Here is a 20440-nt window from a genome sequence, read left to right as displayed (position 1 = left end):
GGGATCAATGGGACGATTCAGTGAATTAAGGACTGCAGAATTATAATGAGGAATGAGCTGAAGTACCACTATAAACTCATTTGTTCATTTTACAGTTGATATTTCAGTGCTTCCTGATGGTTCAAGTTAAGGGGAAAATAATAGTAACAATACAATAGGACTTTTTACAGATGAAATATAGCTCTTCGGCACCAATATTTTTTATGGTGTAGAGATTAGTATTGCTATTCAGTTATGGGGGGAGGGGGAGAAAGGGGAAACATTCTTATTGTTTTCAACAGATCTACTGCCGCCAAATAATATCAGGCAAAGGAATGTGTCCTCTTCCCTTCTTAAGATCTTCGCTGCCTGGCATCCTTGTTTTCTCCATTTTTGTGCCTGATAATCATCTACCCAGTCTTTGCTGAGCTCCACCATTCATATAATTACCATTTGTCCTGGTCACTCTTCCTCAGGCCTAGCTTTTCTCTTGGTGGCAGGGTGAAGGTGATGCAGACAGAGGCTTGAATTATCGCTTTGCCCCAGATGGCCAAAGTTATGGAGTAAAAATGATGAAGTTTTGGGCACAGATCATTCAAAAACACAATGTAAGAAAAAAAATGGCCTTGTATAGCAACCTTCAGAGGAACTTACTTTAAATGCATCATGAGAGCATTACTCTATAAATCTGAAAAACTCAGGTGCAGAACCAATGACACACAAGAATCACATCCATTCATTTTGATTTGTTACCAGTAATCACTGTGGACTTCTCTATTGTTCTAAATGTTAAGTAAGCAGTCTGTAATGATTAACAGCTGTATATTGAATATGGGCAACATATGGGGGTGGTGTATTTATTGTCTAAAGGAAATTAGTTGTATCCATACTTTGAGTAATCAGAAACTGAATTACTGCACTCTGACTTAGCATTTTCCATTAAGCAAGTGCCTTAAAATGTATCAATTGGTAGCTTTAGCAGCTTATTTTTCAGCATTTTTATGGATTTTCACATATGACTCTGTGTCCTCCCTTTCTCTTATTCAATTTTCCAGCTGCCTGCCCAGTTCTGTGTAGTGGCAATGGACAATATTCCAAAGGAACCTGTTTGTGCTACAGTGGTTGGAAAGGGCCTGAATGTGACGTACCCATCAGCCAGTGCATTGATCCCTCTTGTGGAGGTCATGGTTCTTGTGTTGAAGGAAACTGTGTCTGCTCTGTCGGCTACAAAGGCGAAAACTGTGAGGAAGGTAAATGCAAGAGTACAAACTCTCTCTGTGCTTTGAGCTTGTCTTGTTTGTGGAGCTAAAGGAAAGAAGGGGGGCTGAGAAGAGGAGAAAATGCTGTTGTGCTACAGTCATGTAAAACTACTGTAGAATTTTGGTACCTCCAACTTTATAGGCCTGTGAAACTTAAATTATGATTTTTCATCTCCCATGTAGTTAAGGTGCTTATTATTCTGCAGTGATAGAATTGTCGACCACAGGCATATCTAAGTGGTTCTTTTGCTGAGAGTCAAGATAATTCTTTTCTTTCTTTTTTAATGGATTATATTTATTTAACATTTAAAAAATATAAAATGGTGAACCAAACAAAAAAGAGAGGTGGTTGTGAAAATGGCATAATTGAAAGCCAGCATAAGGCAAACATTTCAGTCATAATTAATGCAGAAAGACAGGAGACGGATTTAGAAGACTGCAGGTATCCCTGTCACTTCAGGCATCATGTAGGGTAAATCACTCTTGTTACAGGCAATCTCATAAAATTAAAGAAAAGTAGATGGCACATGGAAGAGACACCAGTTTAACGAATGCTAAAAAGCTCCTTGTATTGAAAATTTAAGTAACCACAATTTTTGTGAGGACAAAAATGAGCAGGTTTAACAAAATGACCTCACCAAATATGGTCATAGATCAAACCTAGCACTGTTTGTTCCTCCATCTCTTCTGTTGAAACTAATACTAGGTAAGTTGGAGAGCTGTCTTTTTCTTTCTTTTTTTTAATACAGTTGTTTTTTAAAAAGGAAAATGATGCTTAGAGTGTTCCTAGACAGACAGCCCTGGAATCCTCTGCTTATTCTCACAACAGTGCAGTGGTAATTCAAGTCACACCATCTGGCCCAGCCAGTCTTTCTCAACTCTTGGGTTGGAATGGTAGGCCTATGACCATACTGATTCAGTCTTGGCACTCTGTTGAGCATTCTTACTGTGGTGTAGGAGTCTGTCGCTAGGTGCCAGACTGAGTGCACCAAGTCATCTCATTGGCTGGGAAATAGCTATCCTCTCATCAAAGAACATGGCTGGGGAAAATACAGGGCTCCTTCCCTCAATACTACTATTTTAAGTCCTATTGACACAAGTGAATGGAACTTTTGTAACTTACTTCACTGGAAGCTGATAGATGCCCATAATCCTTAGAATCACTACTAGACTACCAACACTGGGTTTATTGCAGCCTACTGCTATAGAGTGTTTTCCTGTCAACCTTCTCTCAGAAATGATACAGACACTACACCGTATGGACTGAGGCTCTAAGTCAGAAACCCCTGAAATCAACAGAGATCTCGCCATTGATTTCCATGAGCTTTGCTGAATTGGCCCTTTTTGGCGTGATTCAATATCCTTGCCAGCTCCCAGAACAGGAAATTTACTGTTCAGCCAGCAGTAGGTGATTGGAGAGGTGCTGCTTACAAAGTTGTACAGTAAAATGCCCTCAATCTAACATTCGCATGGAAGTGCATAGAAATCAGCAGTGGAGAAGACTTGTGAAAGGACATCCCTCTCCATCCATCCCATTCCAGGTGGCAGGAATGTTCCCTTGCATACAAACATTACTTGTTGTTCAGTCTTGTTTAAAATTAGTTGTGGGATTCCACTTTATCTTTTGTTAAAATGTTGTGGTCTTTCAAAAGAATAATCTAAAAGATGTCAGCAGTAGAAGGGCTTTACTAAGAATTAGTCTAAGTTTACCCATCTTTCATTTCACCCTATTAATTCCACCTTGTGCCACATGAAATGATTTCTCTCCTACCTTGGTTTTTTGTAATCTGATAGGAATGGTCATAGCAGTCTTTCTTCCTTTGTTGTCATTTTGCCAGGTTATGTGTATTCATTAATTAGTGGCTGTCCTCATGAATCGATTCCGGTGGACACTCAATCATTTTTATAGCTTCACATTTCTTCAAATTTTTCTACATCTTTCTGACGTTGAAGTTTTCAGAGCAGAACCTATCACCATCCTAACAGATTTTTTTTAATCTAACTTGTCGCAGACCCTCAAAAGGTCCCCTCAAGGATTGAGCTCACAACCCTGAGTTTATAAGGCCAATGTGCTAACCACTGAGCTATCCTGAAAGATTCCTTATTGAGCATGTTCTCTGACCTGTATAGTTCTCTCATGTATACTACTTTAATGTTACATATCCTCTGAACAATAATGGAGTATTGTGGTTCTCTGTTTGGACAAGCAATATAACATAGTACAAAACAAGGTGTGTGCAAGCCCTTTGGTGGAGAGACGCCTTTCCTCATATTGTTGCGTGAGCTGTAGTGACCTGCTGCAAATAATTCCTTTATTGGTCTGTACAGTTGTCATTGACACATTGAATGTAGTTGGGGTGCCTGTAGAGGAATGAGAGAACACACTTCACTGGGGCACAACGCAGCATATAAAGTAGCACTCATTTAATCATTCCTCCTCTTTGTTTTTGGAAGGGCTGCCCTCGTGAAACCCACTTACAGTATGTCTGCAGTTGCTCTTGCCAGTACCAAAGGGCTGATTTTAAATGTGAAGGTCAGCTTTCTTAACTGTTTTGCAGAGCATTTGATTGCCACCTGCACTGAATATTTTGTAAAGGTTTTTCTTCCATTCAGCTTTAACTGTACATTAATAAAAGCATTGTCTACGTTTACTTTACTGTCGGTCTACTTCAGCTACACAAGTGACGTAACAAAAGTCAACATACCTACCATGGTGTCTTCCACATGGTATGGTCAACAGGTCTGCTCTTCAGTCAGCACAAGCTATTTTTCTAGTCTTGCATTTGGAGATTGATTTGTTGTGTCTTCAATTATGCGATAAATCAATGCCTGGTAGGTATTCCTGGTAATTCCTGCCAGGTAGATGACAAGTCTAGTGAAGACATACCCAAATGTATCAGTAGTGAATTTGTATGTTAGGAAGGAGGATCTAGATGATTTAATGAGCAGTACTTGAAAGGGTAAGGTTTTAAAAAGATAAATTGATTGCAAGAAGGCACGCTGCAAACTTGGAAGAGACAATAATGTGAAAAGAAAGGTTGAAATGACCTTTTGCATACATCATTAGGCAAATAAAATAAATTCCGTAGCAGTGACATTGCTACCTGAAAATTTTTACCCTTCTGTAAATATTTTACACATTAATTCAGAAGCTATTGAATAAATGATGGAATATGAAATGGTTTCTCAACTTGTTAAGCATTCATTCAGTCTTATTTAAGTGTTCTAAATGAATTTACTGTCCAATGGAACAGGTAAACATACCTAATTTTATATTAAAGTATGAAAACTCTTCTATTGATTTTTGTGTCTCAAAAGAGTGGGTCAGTTTGATTCATATGTCATCTTCCAACTGGGAAATAGAATTAGCAACTGTGGGTCAGCATTTTTTTTCCATTTAGCTTTTTATTTCTGATATTCATCATAGTCATATCATTCAAACAATTTACCTGAAATGGCAGTGGCACCAGAATCGATATTGGCAATCCACAATTTCAGCTGCATAAACACTCTTGCTCTATTAACAAATTTGCACATGAAAATGAAATGGCATATTTGTCAGGTTTCATTCAATATGGTTTGAGGAGAGACAAGTGAAATTGACAAATTGGGTTACGCTAACAGTGTTTTTCTTGTCAGCTTCATGGTTGAGTCATTTTTCAATGACATTTAACTTCATAAGTGTAATTCATGATTCTTTGGAGGTTTAGAGTACATACTGTTCGGAAAACTCCTTGACCTCTTTTTCTGTCCTTAGGGATACAAATTGCTTTCTCTACCCTTTTTGTCAAATCTACAGAGAGCCCAACACTAAATGAGTTCTAATGATCCAAGCTGCCAAGGGGCTTTGGGTTCTAAGTCTCACATACTCAACTGCTAAAACACACTGTCCTTTGTTTAAACACCACGGAGACTCCATTTATAAATCCTTTTATTAAACAAATAACCCACTCCTGAAGACGTAGGGCTAGAATCTTAGCTGAAGTAAATCAGTTTAGTTCCACTGAAGTGAATAATGTTCTTCAAGTTTACACCAGCCAAAGGTCTGGCCCTAGATATCAACCCTGAAGGCATTATATAAAATTGGAATAAGATTTGAAACCAAAGTAAACTCACTGCTCCTTTAAAATCTGAATGCTGTTATTCAGCCAGATGATGGATTTTAAATAGCTATAAAATGTATTTATCTAGAACAATAGACAGAGAGGTTTAGCACAAGTTATTCTATAAAATAAGTGTGTATGGTGGGATGATGACAGGTGTATTCTGAGGTAATAAATCTTGACTGCTTTTCCTGTGCCTGTGTACCATAATTCAACAGTGTGGAAAGGTGGTTAATTCATCTGGAAGAGGGATGTAATTTTTATTCTTTCTGCATTGCTTTTATTACTGTTTTGATTTTAAGTGGATTTATATACATTCCTAAAAGCTGCCCCCCATCACCATTCAGCAGTACTTTGTGTGGCGTCTGAATTCTGGGGCAGATATTTAAAATACCACACATTTTACTACTTTTTTAAAATAAATTTTGGGGTTTACCCATGCCAAATTAACCAAACCTATTCTTTTCCCCACAGTCAGAATGAACAGAATTTGTGAACCATTAAAAGATAACTGAGAGGTTCTATTTATAATAATAATAATAATAACAATAGACAAATTGTTTGCTGAATGGAGCAGAAATACAATGTCAAAAACTATTCTGACTTTTGACATTATTTTGGATCCTGCCAAAAGCAGAAACTACCAATATCTCACAAGGAGGGTGCTATTCATCTGAAATATCCTGGGTTATTCATAAACCAAATAAGTTTGGCTAAACTGCTGAAATTTGCAGGCTTATCTCAACTGAAAATCCAAACCCTCTTTGTTGGCCTATAAATAGTTAAATATGTCATATTTCCAAAACCAATTAGCTGAATATTACATTGTTTGCAAAACTGCAGCCAGTGCTGTCATTATAGTCCAAAGTCGTACTGGAAATGCTATCATAATTTATTCCTGTTATATTGCAATCTGAATTAAAATCACAACAAGTTTTGATAACACCTGTTATCACATCTCTGAATTCATGTCTGCTTCAATCCTGTGCATCATACTTGATCAATACACTCATGTAAAGTTTCTATATTGGACTAAAATAATTTGATAAGAATTTGTTTATGAAAGAGGCTGAGATTTGAAAGATCGGGTAATGTTCATGCATAGTTCAGTGAAACTGTCTCTTCCTTAATTTAGAAGGATAATCTTTGGGAGAATATGAGAGATAAATCACTTTCATTATACACTCTGTACTTCATATTGCCTCAAGAGGGAATACCAGCATGCTTAGTGCTTGAGTTGTGAACTCATAAACACTAGTCATGGCATGAATCCATTTTACTTAGGACATCAGTTTGGCCTTGATGATAAGTTCCATAGTGGAAGGCTATTCATAAACTTTCTGGCTGACATTTTCAGTAAAGTATAATTCTCTTAAACAAACGCATGATATAAGGTAAAAACCTTGAATTCTGTCATGTCACTGTGTATTAACTTCTGATACATCCCATTGTTCAGTGAGATCCAAGATGACACTGACAATCTTTCCACCACCTCAATAATCCCATTTTAAATCTCTTTTTTTCAGACTGAGAAAAGGGGATGCTGTATCTGAGAGGCGGGAGGTTAAGAAAGAAATAGGGGCTCCTGGTGGAGAGCAGAGCTTAGACAACTATGATTCTTAGGTTCTAACCACAGCTCAGCCAATGATTATGAATAAATATTCAAAAGTTTATGAGTGACTTAGGAGTCTAAGGGAACCTGAAAGTCAGTGAGTCTTGGGCACCTAAGTACTCCCATTGCTTTCAAATATGGAACTTAAGCTGCAAAGTACGTAGGTACTTTTAAGCTCTGTGACCATGGGCAAGTCACTTTACAAATCTGTGCTTCCATATTCCATGTGTAAAGTGACTATAATAATAGTATTTTTCTTCTACATTACTATAACATTAGTAAGAATCATCATATTTTGTTAAAGTTGGTAAATTATTTTGTCAAGTTTTAGTGTCTGTGTCCTAGCAAATAGCAAGACACTTTATATTCACCAGTTCTGAGAACAGGCCTAAAAAACAACTGCAAGGGTGCGTCTACACTAGGAACTAACGTTGAAGTTAGGCACTACTTTGAAGTAGTCAGCAGAGAATCTCTACACACATTTTCCCTTACTTCAAACTTCGAAGTAGGGAGCCCAACTTCAAAGTCCTTACTCCATTCCTGTGAATGGAATAGTGACCTATTTAACTTCAAAGTACGGTGTGTGTAGACACACTCAACTTCAAAGTTGCTTACTTCGAAGTTGTACTTCAAAGTAAGCAACTTCAAAGATAATTTTGTAGTGTGGACACAGCCCAAGAGTTTGATCTATTCGCTTCCATTGTATAAGCTTGCAAAGTACCTATCCATCCAGCAGTATTATCCAAACTATACATGGTAGGAACCAATCTTTTTGTTCACACAGAATTTGTTTTGTTTTCTTTGATCAGTTGATTGCTTGGATCCAACGTGCTCCAATCAAGGTGTATGTGTGAATGGAGAATGTCTCTGTAGCCCAGGCTGGGGTGGCCTAAATTGTGAACTTCCCAGAGCCCAGTGTCCAGATCAATGTAGTGGACATGGGACATACCTGTCTGACACAGGCCTCTGCAGCTGCGATCCTAACTGGATGGGTCCTGACTGCTCCGTTGGTAAGAAAAATATTTCTGCACTGCTATGCAATAATCTTTCTGTCCTGTTTGCTACTCTGCTGATGAACACGATCATATCTAATAACAGTTTAAAATACAAGCTATTGGCATGAACCTTACAGCATCTGATCCATCCTTTTTATACACTAGCTGTTATAAATAAGTAGCTATATGATATATACTATACTAGCAGACGTACCTGGCATTGCCTAGCTCCTTAACTATAGTAATGTGGGTTTCTTCCCCACTTTGGAAATTAAAAGGAAAAAGTTCATTTAAGAGACTGTGTAGGGCAAGAGTTTGAGTCGAGGTGGGGTCTCAGAACAGTTGGTGTGGGGTGCAGGATGCAGGGCAATGACTGGATGGGTTGTGGGGCTCAAGGCAAGTGGTGGAGGTGTGGGAAAGTGGAAGAGTCAGGGCAGAGTTTGAAGGGCTCAGGGCACAGGTGTGGGGGCTCAGGACAGGAGGTTTTGGGTGCAGGAGTCAGGGCACAATTTGTGGGGCTCAGTGCAGTAGGTTAAGGGTAGGGGCTCTGGCCAATTAGGTGGAGTGCAGGCATGAGGGCAGTGGGGGCTCCCCTTTCTGGCACTGTGTACAAGGAGGTAGGGTGCCTCTGACCCAGTCTGGTGGTGATCAGTGTGAAAATTCCCATCCCCAGCTGACACTCTCTTCATTTCACTTATCTTCCTTTCAAAATTGTGATCTCTTCCATCAGGTCTTCTCTGCCCTCTGCTGGAGGTACCAGGGGGTACCACCCTGGGAAATACAAACTAGGAGCCAGGAGGCCAAGAAAATAAAGTCTGATCATGGCCTAAATGGGCTAGTAAGAGAGAATAACCAACCAGGATCCAGCAGACAAGATGTTGTGTTTGGTGTCTGCCATAGGCCCCCAAATCAGGTAGATGAGGTAGACGAGGCTTTCTTCAAACAACTAAGAGAAGCTTCAAAATCACAGGCCTGGGTCCACGTGGGAGACTTTCATTTCCCAGACATTTGTTGGGAGACCAATACAGCAGCACACAGACAATCCAGGAAGTTTTTGGAGAATTTTGGGGATAACTTCCTGGTACAAGTGCTGAAGGAACTGACCAGGGGCCATGTACAGCTTGACCTGTGGCTCACAAACAGGGAAGAACTGGTAGGAGAAATAGAAGTGGGTGGTAACCTGGGCTGCAGTGATCATGAGATGGTCGATTTCAGGATTCTGACAAAAGGAAGAAAGGTGAGCAGTAAAATACAGACCCTTGATTTCAGAAGAGCAGCCTCTGACTCCTTGGGAGAACTAATGGGCAGGATTCCCTGGGAAGCTAATATGAAGGGGAAAGGAGTTCAGGAGAACTGGCAGTATTTTAAAGAGGCTGTATTGAAGGCACAGGAGCAAACCATCCTGATGCACATTAAGAAAAGCAAATATGGTAGGCAACCAGTTTGCCTTACAAGGGAAATCCTTGCTGAGCTTAAACTGACAAAGGATGCTTATAAGAAGTGAAAACTTGGACAGATGACTAAGGAGGAATACAAAATATACGTTTGGAGAATGTCAGGGGGTAACCAGGAAATCATCAGAAGATACAGACAGACAAAAATCTGAGATTGTTGATTAGCTATTTAAAAACTGGCACCTACTCACTGCAGACAAGGCCGCCAGCTGGGTGGGGGAAGCAAAGGAGGCAGTTGCCCCCAGCTCCCTTTGAAACACTGTGGCAGTGCTGCTCTGGGTGCCCATGGGTGTCAGAGAGTGAGGAGGGCCCGCATCGCAGCACAGACAGCTGCCTGTCCTTGGCCATGCCCCTTCTGCTCCTGGCCTCACCAGGCCACTCCTCTCACCTTGCCCTCTCGGCGCTGCTGACTGAAGAAGTTACCTTGCTCTAATGAGCTGCGACAGAGTACAGCCTGCTAGGTGTATTTTCTGTTCCATTTTATGTTGCACATCACAAACACTACTCACTGATAGAAAATAGCAGCAAAACTGTATTAAAATTAAATTGATTTTTTCCTCTTGAGCAGTCTTGGGATTGGCAATAGGGCTCAGAGCCCTGCTTTTACTGTTACCATGTCAAACCACTCCGATACAGTGACCCCCAATTGTCATCATTCTTCATGGAATGAGTTTACATGGGTCTAGTTCTAAACAATCAAACATCCACATCACATACCCACCACAGCTGCTCCGAATCATTTCCTTTGTTGAGAATCATTGAAAGGGTGTGTGATGTGTACCTGCCCTGCAGAAATGAAAAACAAAAACACTGCAACATTATCTCTCCAAGGTCTGTGGCCAATGACTTTGGGCTCATACTAAGGGCTAAAAATAGCTGTGAACAGGGAAGATCTCAGAGTCTAGTTTCCAGCTCAGATCAGAACATCTAAATGGCTATTTTAGCACCACAGCACAAGCATAAGTCAGTTGATCTGGGCTTTGAGACACAGAGCCATGAGGGCTTGGGACGGGCAGTGTAGAGAGAATTATCTTCCCTCTAGAAAGAGCCCCTCCGAGCCAGGGCTGAGGCGTGTTGTTGGAACAGCATGAAGATGTTTGTGTGCACCTGAATAGAGGATACATTGGCTCCAGCACTGTCAACCCTGCCTTAAAATAGCAGAATTTATTAATTTGAGGGATTTTTAATAAAAAACAAAGCCTCATTTTAGCAGTCATATGAGCATGCCACACTCTGACATCAGATATTTTACAGGGACTGAGTGCTAATTTGTCACCTTTCGCCAGGTTTAGTGACCTATTGCCAATGACAGTGCTCAGCTGTACTCATAATTCTATTTTTTTTTCCGCCAGAAGTGTGTTCCGTAGACTGTGGCACTCATGGGGTGTGCATTGGCGGAGCATGTCGCTGTGAAGAAGGCTGGACGGGAGTAGCGTGTGACCAACGCGTGTGCCATCCCCGCTGCACTGAACATGGAACCTGTAAAGATGGGAAGTGTGAATGCAGAGAGGGCTGGAATGGGGAGCACTGCACCATTGGTAGGCAAACGACAGCCACCGAAACAGGCACATATTGCTTTCTTTTCATAAATTGTAGAAACATAGTTACTATTGTGTATCGTAAAAGGCTGTTCCTTTAAGGACCCTAGTGCTTCTAAATATCAGCTCTGCCTCTCAAAACCCAGGGTAAAATGCAGAGGAACTTCGTTTGGAGAGGGGGAAACCCCAACAACCTAACAGACATTAACAAGTACAGATGTTAACAAATGGTCCATAAAAGTATCATCTGGGCCAAGCTGTTTAAACTTAACTAAACATTTCTTTGTATGAAGGACATCTTTTTTAATTTCCTGGTCTGGTGCATCAGTGCTTCCCTGATACTATATATCACGTCTAAAACGCATCACCACAATATCCACCAAGAGCAGGGGTCAAGCTGAGGAGGGATAAGTGCTCCTGTTGTTACAGAAATAGCTCCCTAACATTTTGCCCTGTTGTGCCGTGACAGTGGGCATGGTGTTTGCATATAGACAGTCACAGCATGGGACATTCTCACCAGTACTATCACATGCTGGTGTACCCTTTCCTAATAGCATGCTGCTTAGTGTAGCATTGGCATCATGCAGAGTGCCGTGACTAACACGATTGCATCTCAACTGTGATATGTCACCCTGGGAAGTTCAAAGCGATTTTATATGCATACCACATAATTTCATATTAAAATGATTTAAATGTTATTTTCTACAAGAATGAGTTATGGTGAACTCTGTTCTTCATTCTATTCTCATAAAAATCAGGCAGTATAGTTTATATTCAAATTCTCTTAAAAATTGCTGAAAATGGTATTTTTCCTCTGCTGTGAGCAAAATTGGAGAGAGAACATTTCTAACTGGGCATATGTCTACTAAGAAGTCTGAGCAAAACCAGTATGGAAGAAAGGAATCTGTATGCACAATGAAAAAACAAGCACTTTAAAAACAGCGGTGTTTTCTCTTGGCAGTGAAACCTGACCATTCTTCATTTCCTATTAAATGTATTTGATATCAAATTCTCTTTAAAAATTCCAGTAAGTTAGAAACATAGATAAATTTGTTTAATTGCCTTAAAAAAGACAGGGATAAATTTAGCTACAGAGAGGCAATAAGTGAATTGACATTTTTATGGCAATTGTGGACCCTAATGGGACAGACCTGTTACTAGTGAATTGTTTTTTCTTAAACTAAAATTGTGGTCAAAAAGCTTGCATTTTTCAGCTGATTTTTCTTTTTAAGTTCCCCCTTTGAATCTCTCTGGTGGATAAACCTTTTGGGAAACATATAAAGATTGGATACCAAAAATATACCCTTATACATAAATAAATTGAAATGTGCCTTCCGTATTTTAAGGCATATCCTTTTACATTTGGGGGGGTCTGTGTTTTGAGCATGGTATGCTAATATAATTTAAATCAAAGCTTTTGTGATTCAGCAGTTTGTAACCAACATAAATGCAGAGTGGGTTTTTTTTTCCATTTTTTGTCCTCTCCACTCATTACCCTATTATAACTCCTTTTGCCAGGATAATCAGGATAGTTTATCACTGTGTTGTTTAATGTCATACCTGCACTGTCTCAAAATGTGCAATAACTGCCTTTTCCAAAAAGGTTTACCACCTTGCACTGATTTTTTTTTTGCTTTGTAATCTTTTAAAATATATTCCTAAATTTTGATTTAATTGAAATCAACTGTGCACACAAAAAAGATGCCTGTTTTGGATTGCTTGATGAAATTTTGTGTTAAACGTCTCACACACACTAGTTAATATCCCAGATTATAAATAGGATAGGTGACCTGTAAGGGAAAATTTTTACCTTTTTTCACAGGTACAAAATGGATACATTTTAGGAATGTTATCGGTGTACATTACCAAAATTGCTCAGGTGAGAAAGGAAAAGGTGTTTCTTCTAAGGAGAATAAGATCTCTGAGGTAAATGAGAGAGGATATTAGAAAAGCTTGTGTTGAACCTTAGTTTTTGTGTCTGTAGCAGAGCTGGAACTTGGGCAGAAGTTCAGTTCTGAAGATGTAATTATGCCATGTTTTAATATCATGCCTCTCTCTACTGTAAATGATGAGCTGTTTAGAAAAATGCATATGTACGGTAATTCTTGTGACTCTGCTTGGAACATAAAGGAAGTACTTATCTGTTTCATTGGCCTTCAACTGATCTCATGGCAGCACTGAAATGGTTGTCACTGATTTCAGTAGAGAGTGACAGACCTGCTAACGGCAGGCAGGGAGGGGGCAGTTGCCTCCCAAGCCTAGCATTTTAAAGGGTCCCAGATCTCCAGCTACCATCACTGCTACTTTGACAGCAGTGGTAGCCAGAGCTCTAGACCCCTTTGAAATGCTGCAGCAGTGAGGGAGGTGTGCTGTGAGTGAGTGATGGGGCCAGTGCCACAGTCTGGGCAGTGCTGAGGGTTGACTGACTTTGCCACTGTCCCTTCCACTCTAGGCTCCACCCCTTCTGGGGCACAGAGCTGGGGCTCCCACCGCACCTTGCCCTAGGGCCCACGCTGGCTGTCTACCACTGAAGAGTGAGCTGACAAAGTACTTTTGTACTGTTAAAACTTTTAGCATCATGATTTACAACTTTTAAAGGAAATGTTCATCAATATACATAAATTAAATTCAACAGTTTACAACTATAGCAGACAACTATTGGACTTCAGAAGAGACTGATCATTTGGGAAGAGACTGTCTTATTTAGCTCTTTGTAAGTATTAGAGCTGGGAGACAGAAATGCACTGAGAATTGTTTTAGCAGTACCCAAATTAGGAGAAATGGAGGATCCAAAACACACACAAATATTTTTTTCTTCTGCCTCGATTTCCTTAGGAACAGATTGGACTTTACTAATGTGGCAGGAAAAGGTGACAGCTGTTGAGAGCTGGAGGTATTCATACTAATTCATATTTTACTTTATTTGCTGCTGAATTATTCCTTTCCAGAAATCAGAACATATTTTAAGCATTCTATGTGGCATTTCAATTCACATTGCTACAAGTTAACTTTCCTTCTGGCTAAATTCTACAGAAGGGGTAATTTCTTCCTCTCTTACTGCATTCTAGCTCTGAAAAGTCTGCAAAAATTCTGGTGTTAGCTCATTGGAAAATATGTTTTAAATCCAGCTCAGCATTTTTATGCACATACACTAGAGCAGTGGTGTCTGAAAGAAATTTAACAATCGCTACAGTCCCCCCACTGCCCGAGCCAGGGGCTGCCCCCGTCCAGAATCAGGCACCCACGCCCTGAACAAGCTGCTGGTGACTCACTGGAGCCGGCCTGCAGCTGCTGGAGCCAGCATCATGTCTGGAACCACACCTGGGTTTGCGCCGCAGGAGGAGCTGCCTCAGCCACTGCCACCATGTGCTTGTCCCACTAAGTGGACGAACCGCTTAGCCACACCGTAGTGTCAAGTTCACCACATGTGGCAAATGGAAAGTGTATTGGACACCATGGCACTAGAGCTAACATATAAAAATAGAAGCACACTAATTCAAAAAAGAAGCCCACAGACTTTGTAAATACATCTGTACCAGTGATCTATGGATAGCCAAATAATGGAAAAGATAAGTGGCTAACCCAATGTAACTGGTGTATGTTTCAAAGTGAAGCTCTACAAGTGACCTCATACTTCTCTTTCCTGCTTTTGTTGTTAGGGAGAGAAATAGCTTACTGTGAGCTGATGATAAAAGAAAATAAATCTTTTTTGCCCTAGGTAAAAACAGACATGTTCTATGATGTGCTTAGTAGGTGATTGTAATAGTGGATGAAGTTGCAACCAAACAGTCAGGGAAAATCAAGATAAGAGAAACCATAAATTACTTCAAAACGAATATCAGAAAAAGACTGGGTGCAAGAGCAACTAAATCCTGGACTGATTTCATGTATGAATTTTATGACAAGAGATTTTCTTTCTTCTTGTTAAAACTAAATGTCCTGAAAACATTAGTCCCAAGAGAAATCAGATCTTAATAGTGAGGATTACTGCTTATTACTAGCATGTGGGCATCCATTTCTCTGAGAGACATGTTATGATGCTAAGCCAAGGAAAGTACAGTATGTTCAGAAACCTGAATGAATAGCCAGAAGCGAATGCACATGCTCCAGTCTATCACTTGGAAAGCATCTGTTCATCTGCAAGTCATGTCTGAACAGAGTGGAGCATTAAACCATAGCTCTGTTGAAGTTTATGACCAAACTCTAATTGATGTCATTGGGGCCAGGAGTTCACCCTCAGCATTATTCAGGCCAAGAACAAAATTCAGACAGATAATAAAGTTACAGCAGCCTATGCTTTGTGATATAAACAGGGCTTGCCTCCTTGAAGAGGAGAAGAGACACCAAAGTTTCCTTTGTGTCACTATTTTCTACCCCTCCACCCTATCCCATCCTTCCACCCAAAAAAAGAGAAGCTTCTTTCTCATTTACCTGACCTTCTGTATTCTATTTAGTCTGGAGTCAGTCTGGCTTGATCAGCACCTCCTTTCACCCAGTAGCAGCAGACAATTGTTGTAGTGTTCAAAGGCATTTGATAATATAGACATTTATGTAAATGGGTCAAGATGTTCCTTTGATTGTTTGAATGCTGGTGGCATGTTCCACCTTTGATAATCCAATAGACTGAAGGTTCACACACACTGCAACTAACAACCGGTGGCTGGTCCATATGGACTGGCTTGACCTGTGATAGTATTTAATTGTGGTGTAGTTGTCTGGACTCTTGGATCTAGGACCCAGTAAGTTGGGAGGGTCTGAGAGCTCAGGCTTCAGCCTGAGCCAGAAATCATACATCACAGTGAAACAGCCTTGCCCCCCAAGCCTGGTGAGCCTGGGTCAGCTGGCATGGGTCCGCTGCAATTGTCTTACTGCAGAGTAAATGCACCCTGAAGGCCTCCATTAACCTACATGCTAAGCACAAGCAGTTCAAGCTTCCTCACAGTGCCCTTCTAATGTGCCCCAATGCCATCCTGGAGAATCCATTCCCAGGAATGAGAATCAAATTCCATCTGCTTCCCTACTGGGTCCTCATGGGTGGCTATTTTGTGGCTGCCCTTCGAAAGGTTACTTCAGTCTGAACCATCTGATACTGGGCAGAATGCAGGACCAATGTCCCTCTAATCTTTTCCATACATCAGCTGATTTTTTCCATCCATCTGCAGGATAATTTTAATGTACTCCAAGGTATAAGTGAATGTGCAACACCAGCGGAAACAAAAACCTAGCAGTGAGAACTCTGCTAATCCTTTGGGCAGCATTTGAATTTCTCCTGAGCCGCTTCACAAGGGCACAGCTTACAGGGAATGCTGTACAGGACCTGTATGGACCTATGTGGACCACTAGTCTGATCCAGTGTGGCAGTCTGTTAATTCCAGTGTTAATTAGTGCCACGTTGTAGTTTAGTGTTGTACACATCTGCCCGCTTGGCACTAAAATGAGAAGCTACAATCCCAGCTCTTTCAATATAGCCCATATGACAGCTATAAAAAGGCAGATATGTTCAGGCACTGTGAAAATGGGTTGGATTTAGACCAAGAAAGTAGAAGAATTGGGTTCTCCCTTTGCACATCCACTCTCCAGATCTAAACACCAAATAGGAAGTAAGCTGCCTTTATCTTTGACAGAAATTTGAAGCTGTCAGTTATGCAGACTCTATTGAGAACATACCCCTTCACAGCCTTTTAGTCAGGTTCCTTGTCTTCTGTGGAGAGGGAAGATTGTCACATACCACAAAAATATTGTTTCATTTCTTTTTCATTTTTGTATAATCTACATCAGTAATCAATAAAACAATAGCTAATCTAGCGCTGCGGTTGTCTTCCAACACAGCAGGATTTTTTTTTTCGTATTGGGCTATTCTTTGTAGCAAAGAACTTTTTTTCTTTTCTTTAACCAATTTTCTTAAAGTAATTATAACAATAGCAATAGAAAGAAAAGATAATTTGCAGGCGAGATGAAGGCAGTGCATGAGAGGAGATAGTGAAAAGGCATGGTATCTGACAAAAACAAGCTGTTTTGAGGTAGGCAGGTACATGTATTAGACTTGTTCTTTTATATATTTCTAACTGTTTTTAAATCTGATCTATCACAGAAAAAAATGTAAAAGTTGTTAAGGCAGGATATAAGCATCTTTACTGCCTGCTTTACTTTTAAACCATGTTTTTCTAATTATTATAGGGCTTGTCTACACTAGCCCTCTCCTTCAAAGGGGGCATGCTAATCAACCTGATCGGAGGAGGGTAATGAGGTGCCGTGATGCATATGCAGCGCCTTATTAGCATAATGGCCATCACAGGAACTTCCAAGTTGCTAACTTCAAAGCACTGACAAGCAGCTTAGCCATGGGCACTAGGAAGAATATGCCAAACTTTGCCAAAACTTTTTAGGAGTAAGGGAACTTTGAAGTTGAGCAGGTACTTTGAAGCTCCCGCAGCTACACTGCTTGCCACTGCTTCGAAGTTAGCAACTTCGAAGTTTGCTTGGAGGGAAGTATGCTTATGAGGTGCTGTATATGCAACACAGCACCTCATTGCTATTCTCTGATGGGGCTGATTAGCGTGCCACCTTCGAAGGAGGGGGCTAGTGTAGATGAGCCCATAGAGTTTTCAATTCTTTGTTTGTGGGACAACAGGCAGCTCTTTCTCTTTGTGCTTGCAAAGTACAGAGCACATTTGAGCCACAAACATGATTTATCGTCTTAATAAAAATAAGGGAACATTCGTGAGCCAAAAGCTTACATGGAAACATGCCCAAATGTTAGAAACTTTCACATCTAGCTTAGCACTCAGAATCAGTGTTGCCTGTATTTATTGTCCAACCTTCTAGAGACCCAGAAGCAGACCTCTGAGAGTTGTGATCGATGGGTTGAAGTTACGTTATACTTTTTTGAGTATCTCAGCTTGAACTGTCTCACCACTTTCCATCCTTGGCAAAGCAAAATATATGGCAGGTACCAGGTGAATGTAATTGAGGGTTTATCACATATTTTTGCCATTCAGTGCAAATAATTTACATTTTGATTTTAGGCTTGCAAACTTGGCTGGTTGCATAGTGAAGAAGTTGTACCTTCACATATAAACTTTTAACAACAGTTTTGCTCTGTGTTGGTATGTAAGAAATTATTTCAAGATTGATCTGGTCATCTTGTTTATTGTTTTTATTACATTTATAGAGAGAGCTCTATTATTTTGCATGGTCCCTTTCCCAAAGTAGTTTAAAAGTGTGTGAGACAGGTGGAAAAATTGAAGATTATAAAACCTGGAAGGAATAAGAAAAGGTATGGTCAGATTGAGTTCAAGTCCAATGTGCATATACAGACTAGGTATCTGATTAGATGGTGTGAAACCTCTGCTGTATTTTGAGTGGTGTATGTAAAAGGGGGTTTGTAGTGATTTGTCAATTTCAGAATCAAAATAGCACATTTGTTTTCCAACCTAATTTCAAAAGAGTTCCTATATTAAGAAAATATTTCCTGTGTGGAGCTATAGCTGAGACTCCCTGATATGTCAGGAGTTAAAACTATAACACATACTATTTTATAACCCAGTGGATCTGGACATTGCAATACTGGATCAGACCACTGATCTGTCTAGAATAATATCCAGATGCTTTAGAGGAAAGTTTAAGAAACTTGTAAGGCTGCCACTCCAGGAGCCTTCTGCCAACATCCTGGTCATCCTTGTTACGTGAGGAAGAAGGAATATGTCAGCAGAATGGGTTTTCCTGACATTTGGCCCTATGTAGATGGGCCAAATGCCGGGAAAGCCTATCCTGACAGAGCTGTCAACAAGACATACTCAAATGCATTGTACAATTTGCATACCTTTTGCCGATAGAGCTCTTCAATCTAGACAAAGTCTAAGTGAGTAGTTAGATGGGAAGCTTCTTCTTTAATCCTTTATATATGCCTTGGAGCACAAGGTTTGTATCACCTTCAAATAATTTTAATTGTATTAACGTAACTGCATCCTGTTAAGTTCTTAACTTTCATTGTATCTGGTGGTCCGGAGTTCCCCAAACAAACTGTGCAATGTGCAAAAATATTTCCTATCTCCAATCTCCTGCTAAACTCTGCTTCTGTTTTGTATAGTACAGGCTTTGTTATCCAGCATGCATGAGGCATGGGAGGTTGTCGGTTTAATCAAATGTGCCAGTTATTCAAGCTTTCTCACAAAATGCGAAAATATTTAGCAAACAAAATAACCTTACTTAGTAGTAGGCATCCTTCAGTCTGCATAGACTATGGATCGCGCCCCTTAAAGTTTCAATTGAGGACTTCATTTACAGCGTCTATTGTGACTATGAAGACCCACACGAGAGTGACAGTCCTTGCTGCATCTCTTGCAGATGTCGTGGGTGTCTGGCAAGTCCTTATTGTGCTTTCTGTGCGCTCGCTTCTCCTCTGCTAGCTGTCTGATCTTCATCTCGCCCTTCTGAAGGCCCTTGTGTAACCCCTGCCTCCATCTGCTGTGGTCGTCTGCTAGTTCTTCCCAGTTGTCCAGCTCGATGTCTACCTCTCTGAGGTCTCTCTTGCAGACATCTTTGTAGTGCAACTGGGGGCGTCCGGGAGGTCTTTTGCTGGAGGCAAGCTCACCATACAGGATGTCTTTTGGAATCCTTCCATCATTCATCCTGTGGACATGGCCAAGCCAGCGGAGTTGACGCTGCCTGAGGAGGGTGTGCATGGTTGGGATTCCAGCTTGCTCGAGGACGGCGGTGTTGGTCACTCTGTCTTTCCATGATATTCCAAGGATGCGCCAGAGGCAGCACAAGTGGAAGACGTTCAGCCTCTTTTCCTGGCAGGCATATAGGGTCCAAGTCTCGCTGCCATAAAGGAGGGTGCTGAGGATGCAGGCTCTGTAGACTTGCATTTTGGTGTGAGTGTACAGCTTGTTGTTATTCCACACTCTCTTGCTGAGTCTGGACAGAGTTGTGGATGCTTTTCGAATCCTCCTATTTAGCTCGCCTTTTAAAGGTATTACTGTATACAATACTGCAATTTACTGCTTCTCTACTGCCTCAGGGCCATCCAACAACACAAGTGCTGGAAAATTATGACAAAAGCTATCAGAAGCTTTCTGGTTAAACGAATGCGGAATATTATTGCCGTCTATGGCAGATGCTGGTTAGCTGAGTTTTCTGGATATTAAAGTGCCAGATAGCAAAGCTTTTACTGGAGTTCTTTGCATAGTTCCTTATGAGGAAGTAAGGTGTTATTTGTTGCTTTTATATCTGATAAATGAGTAAACTTTTCCAAACAATTTCTGCAAGATGAAGCTATCAGAACTTACCCAATAATTCCATCCTAGCTAAACAGGACACCATATTTCCTTCTGAACACATAATCAGTTGTGTAGAGATTTGCACAAAGATGTTGGTTTGAGTCTCAGGGAGTTTGAGAAACGTAATTACTTTTGATATACCAGTCTCAAAGGGAAGCATTGGGGATATTTTTTTTTAGCTATAAAGCAACCTTCTCTGGTAGGAACAGCTCCCTGTGT

At 40.5% G+C, this 20440-nt stretch overlaps 1 protein-coding gene across 1 annotated transcript in view; it reads left to right on the top strand.

Moving 5' to 3' along the window:
- TENM2 (teneurin transmembrane protein 2) overlaps positions 1-20440 on the top strand; it is a 1128689-nt gene that overhangs the window by 971506 nt on the left and 136743 nt on the right. Inside the window, exons 12-14 of the mRNA XM_075010154.1 lie at positions 1035-1229; positions 7763-7963; positions 10755-10940. Coding sequence (XP_074866255.1) covers positions 1035-1229; positions 7763-7963; positions 10755-10940 — 582 coding nt within the window. The remainder of the gene's footprint in view (positions 1-1034; positions 1230-7762; positions 7964-10754; positions 10941-20440) is intronic.

The sequence above is a fragment of the Carettochelys insculpta genome, chromosome 15 (assembly GCF_033958435.1).
Source record: "Carettochelys insculpta isolate YL-2023 chromosome 15, ASM3395843v1, whole genome shotgun sequence".
Lineage (NCBI taxonomy): Eukaryota > Metazoa > Chordata > Testudines > Carettochelyidae > Carettochelys > Carettochelys insculpta.
This window is presented reverse-complemented; position numbering and strand designations above follow the sequence as displayed.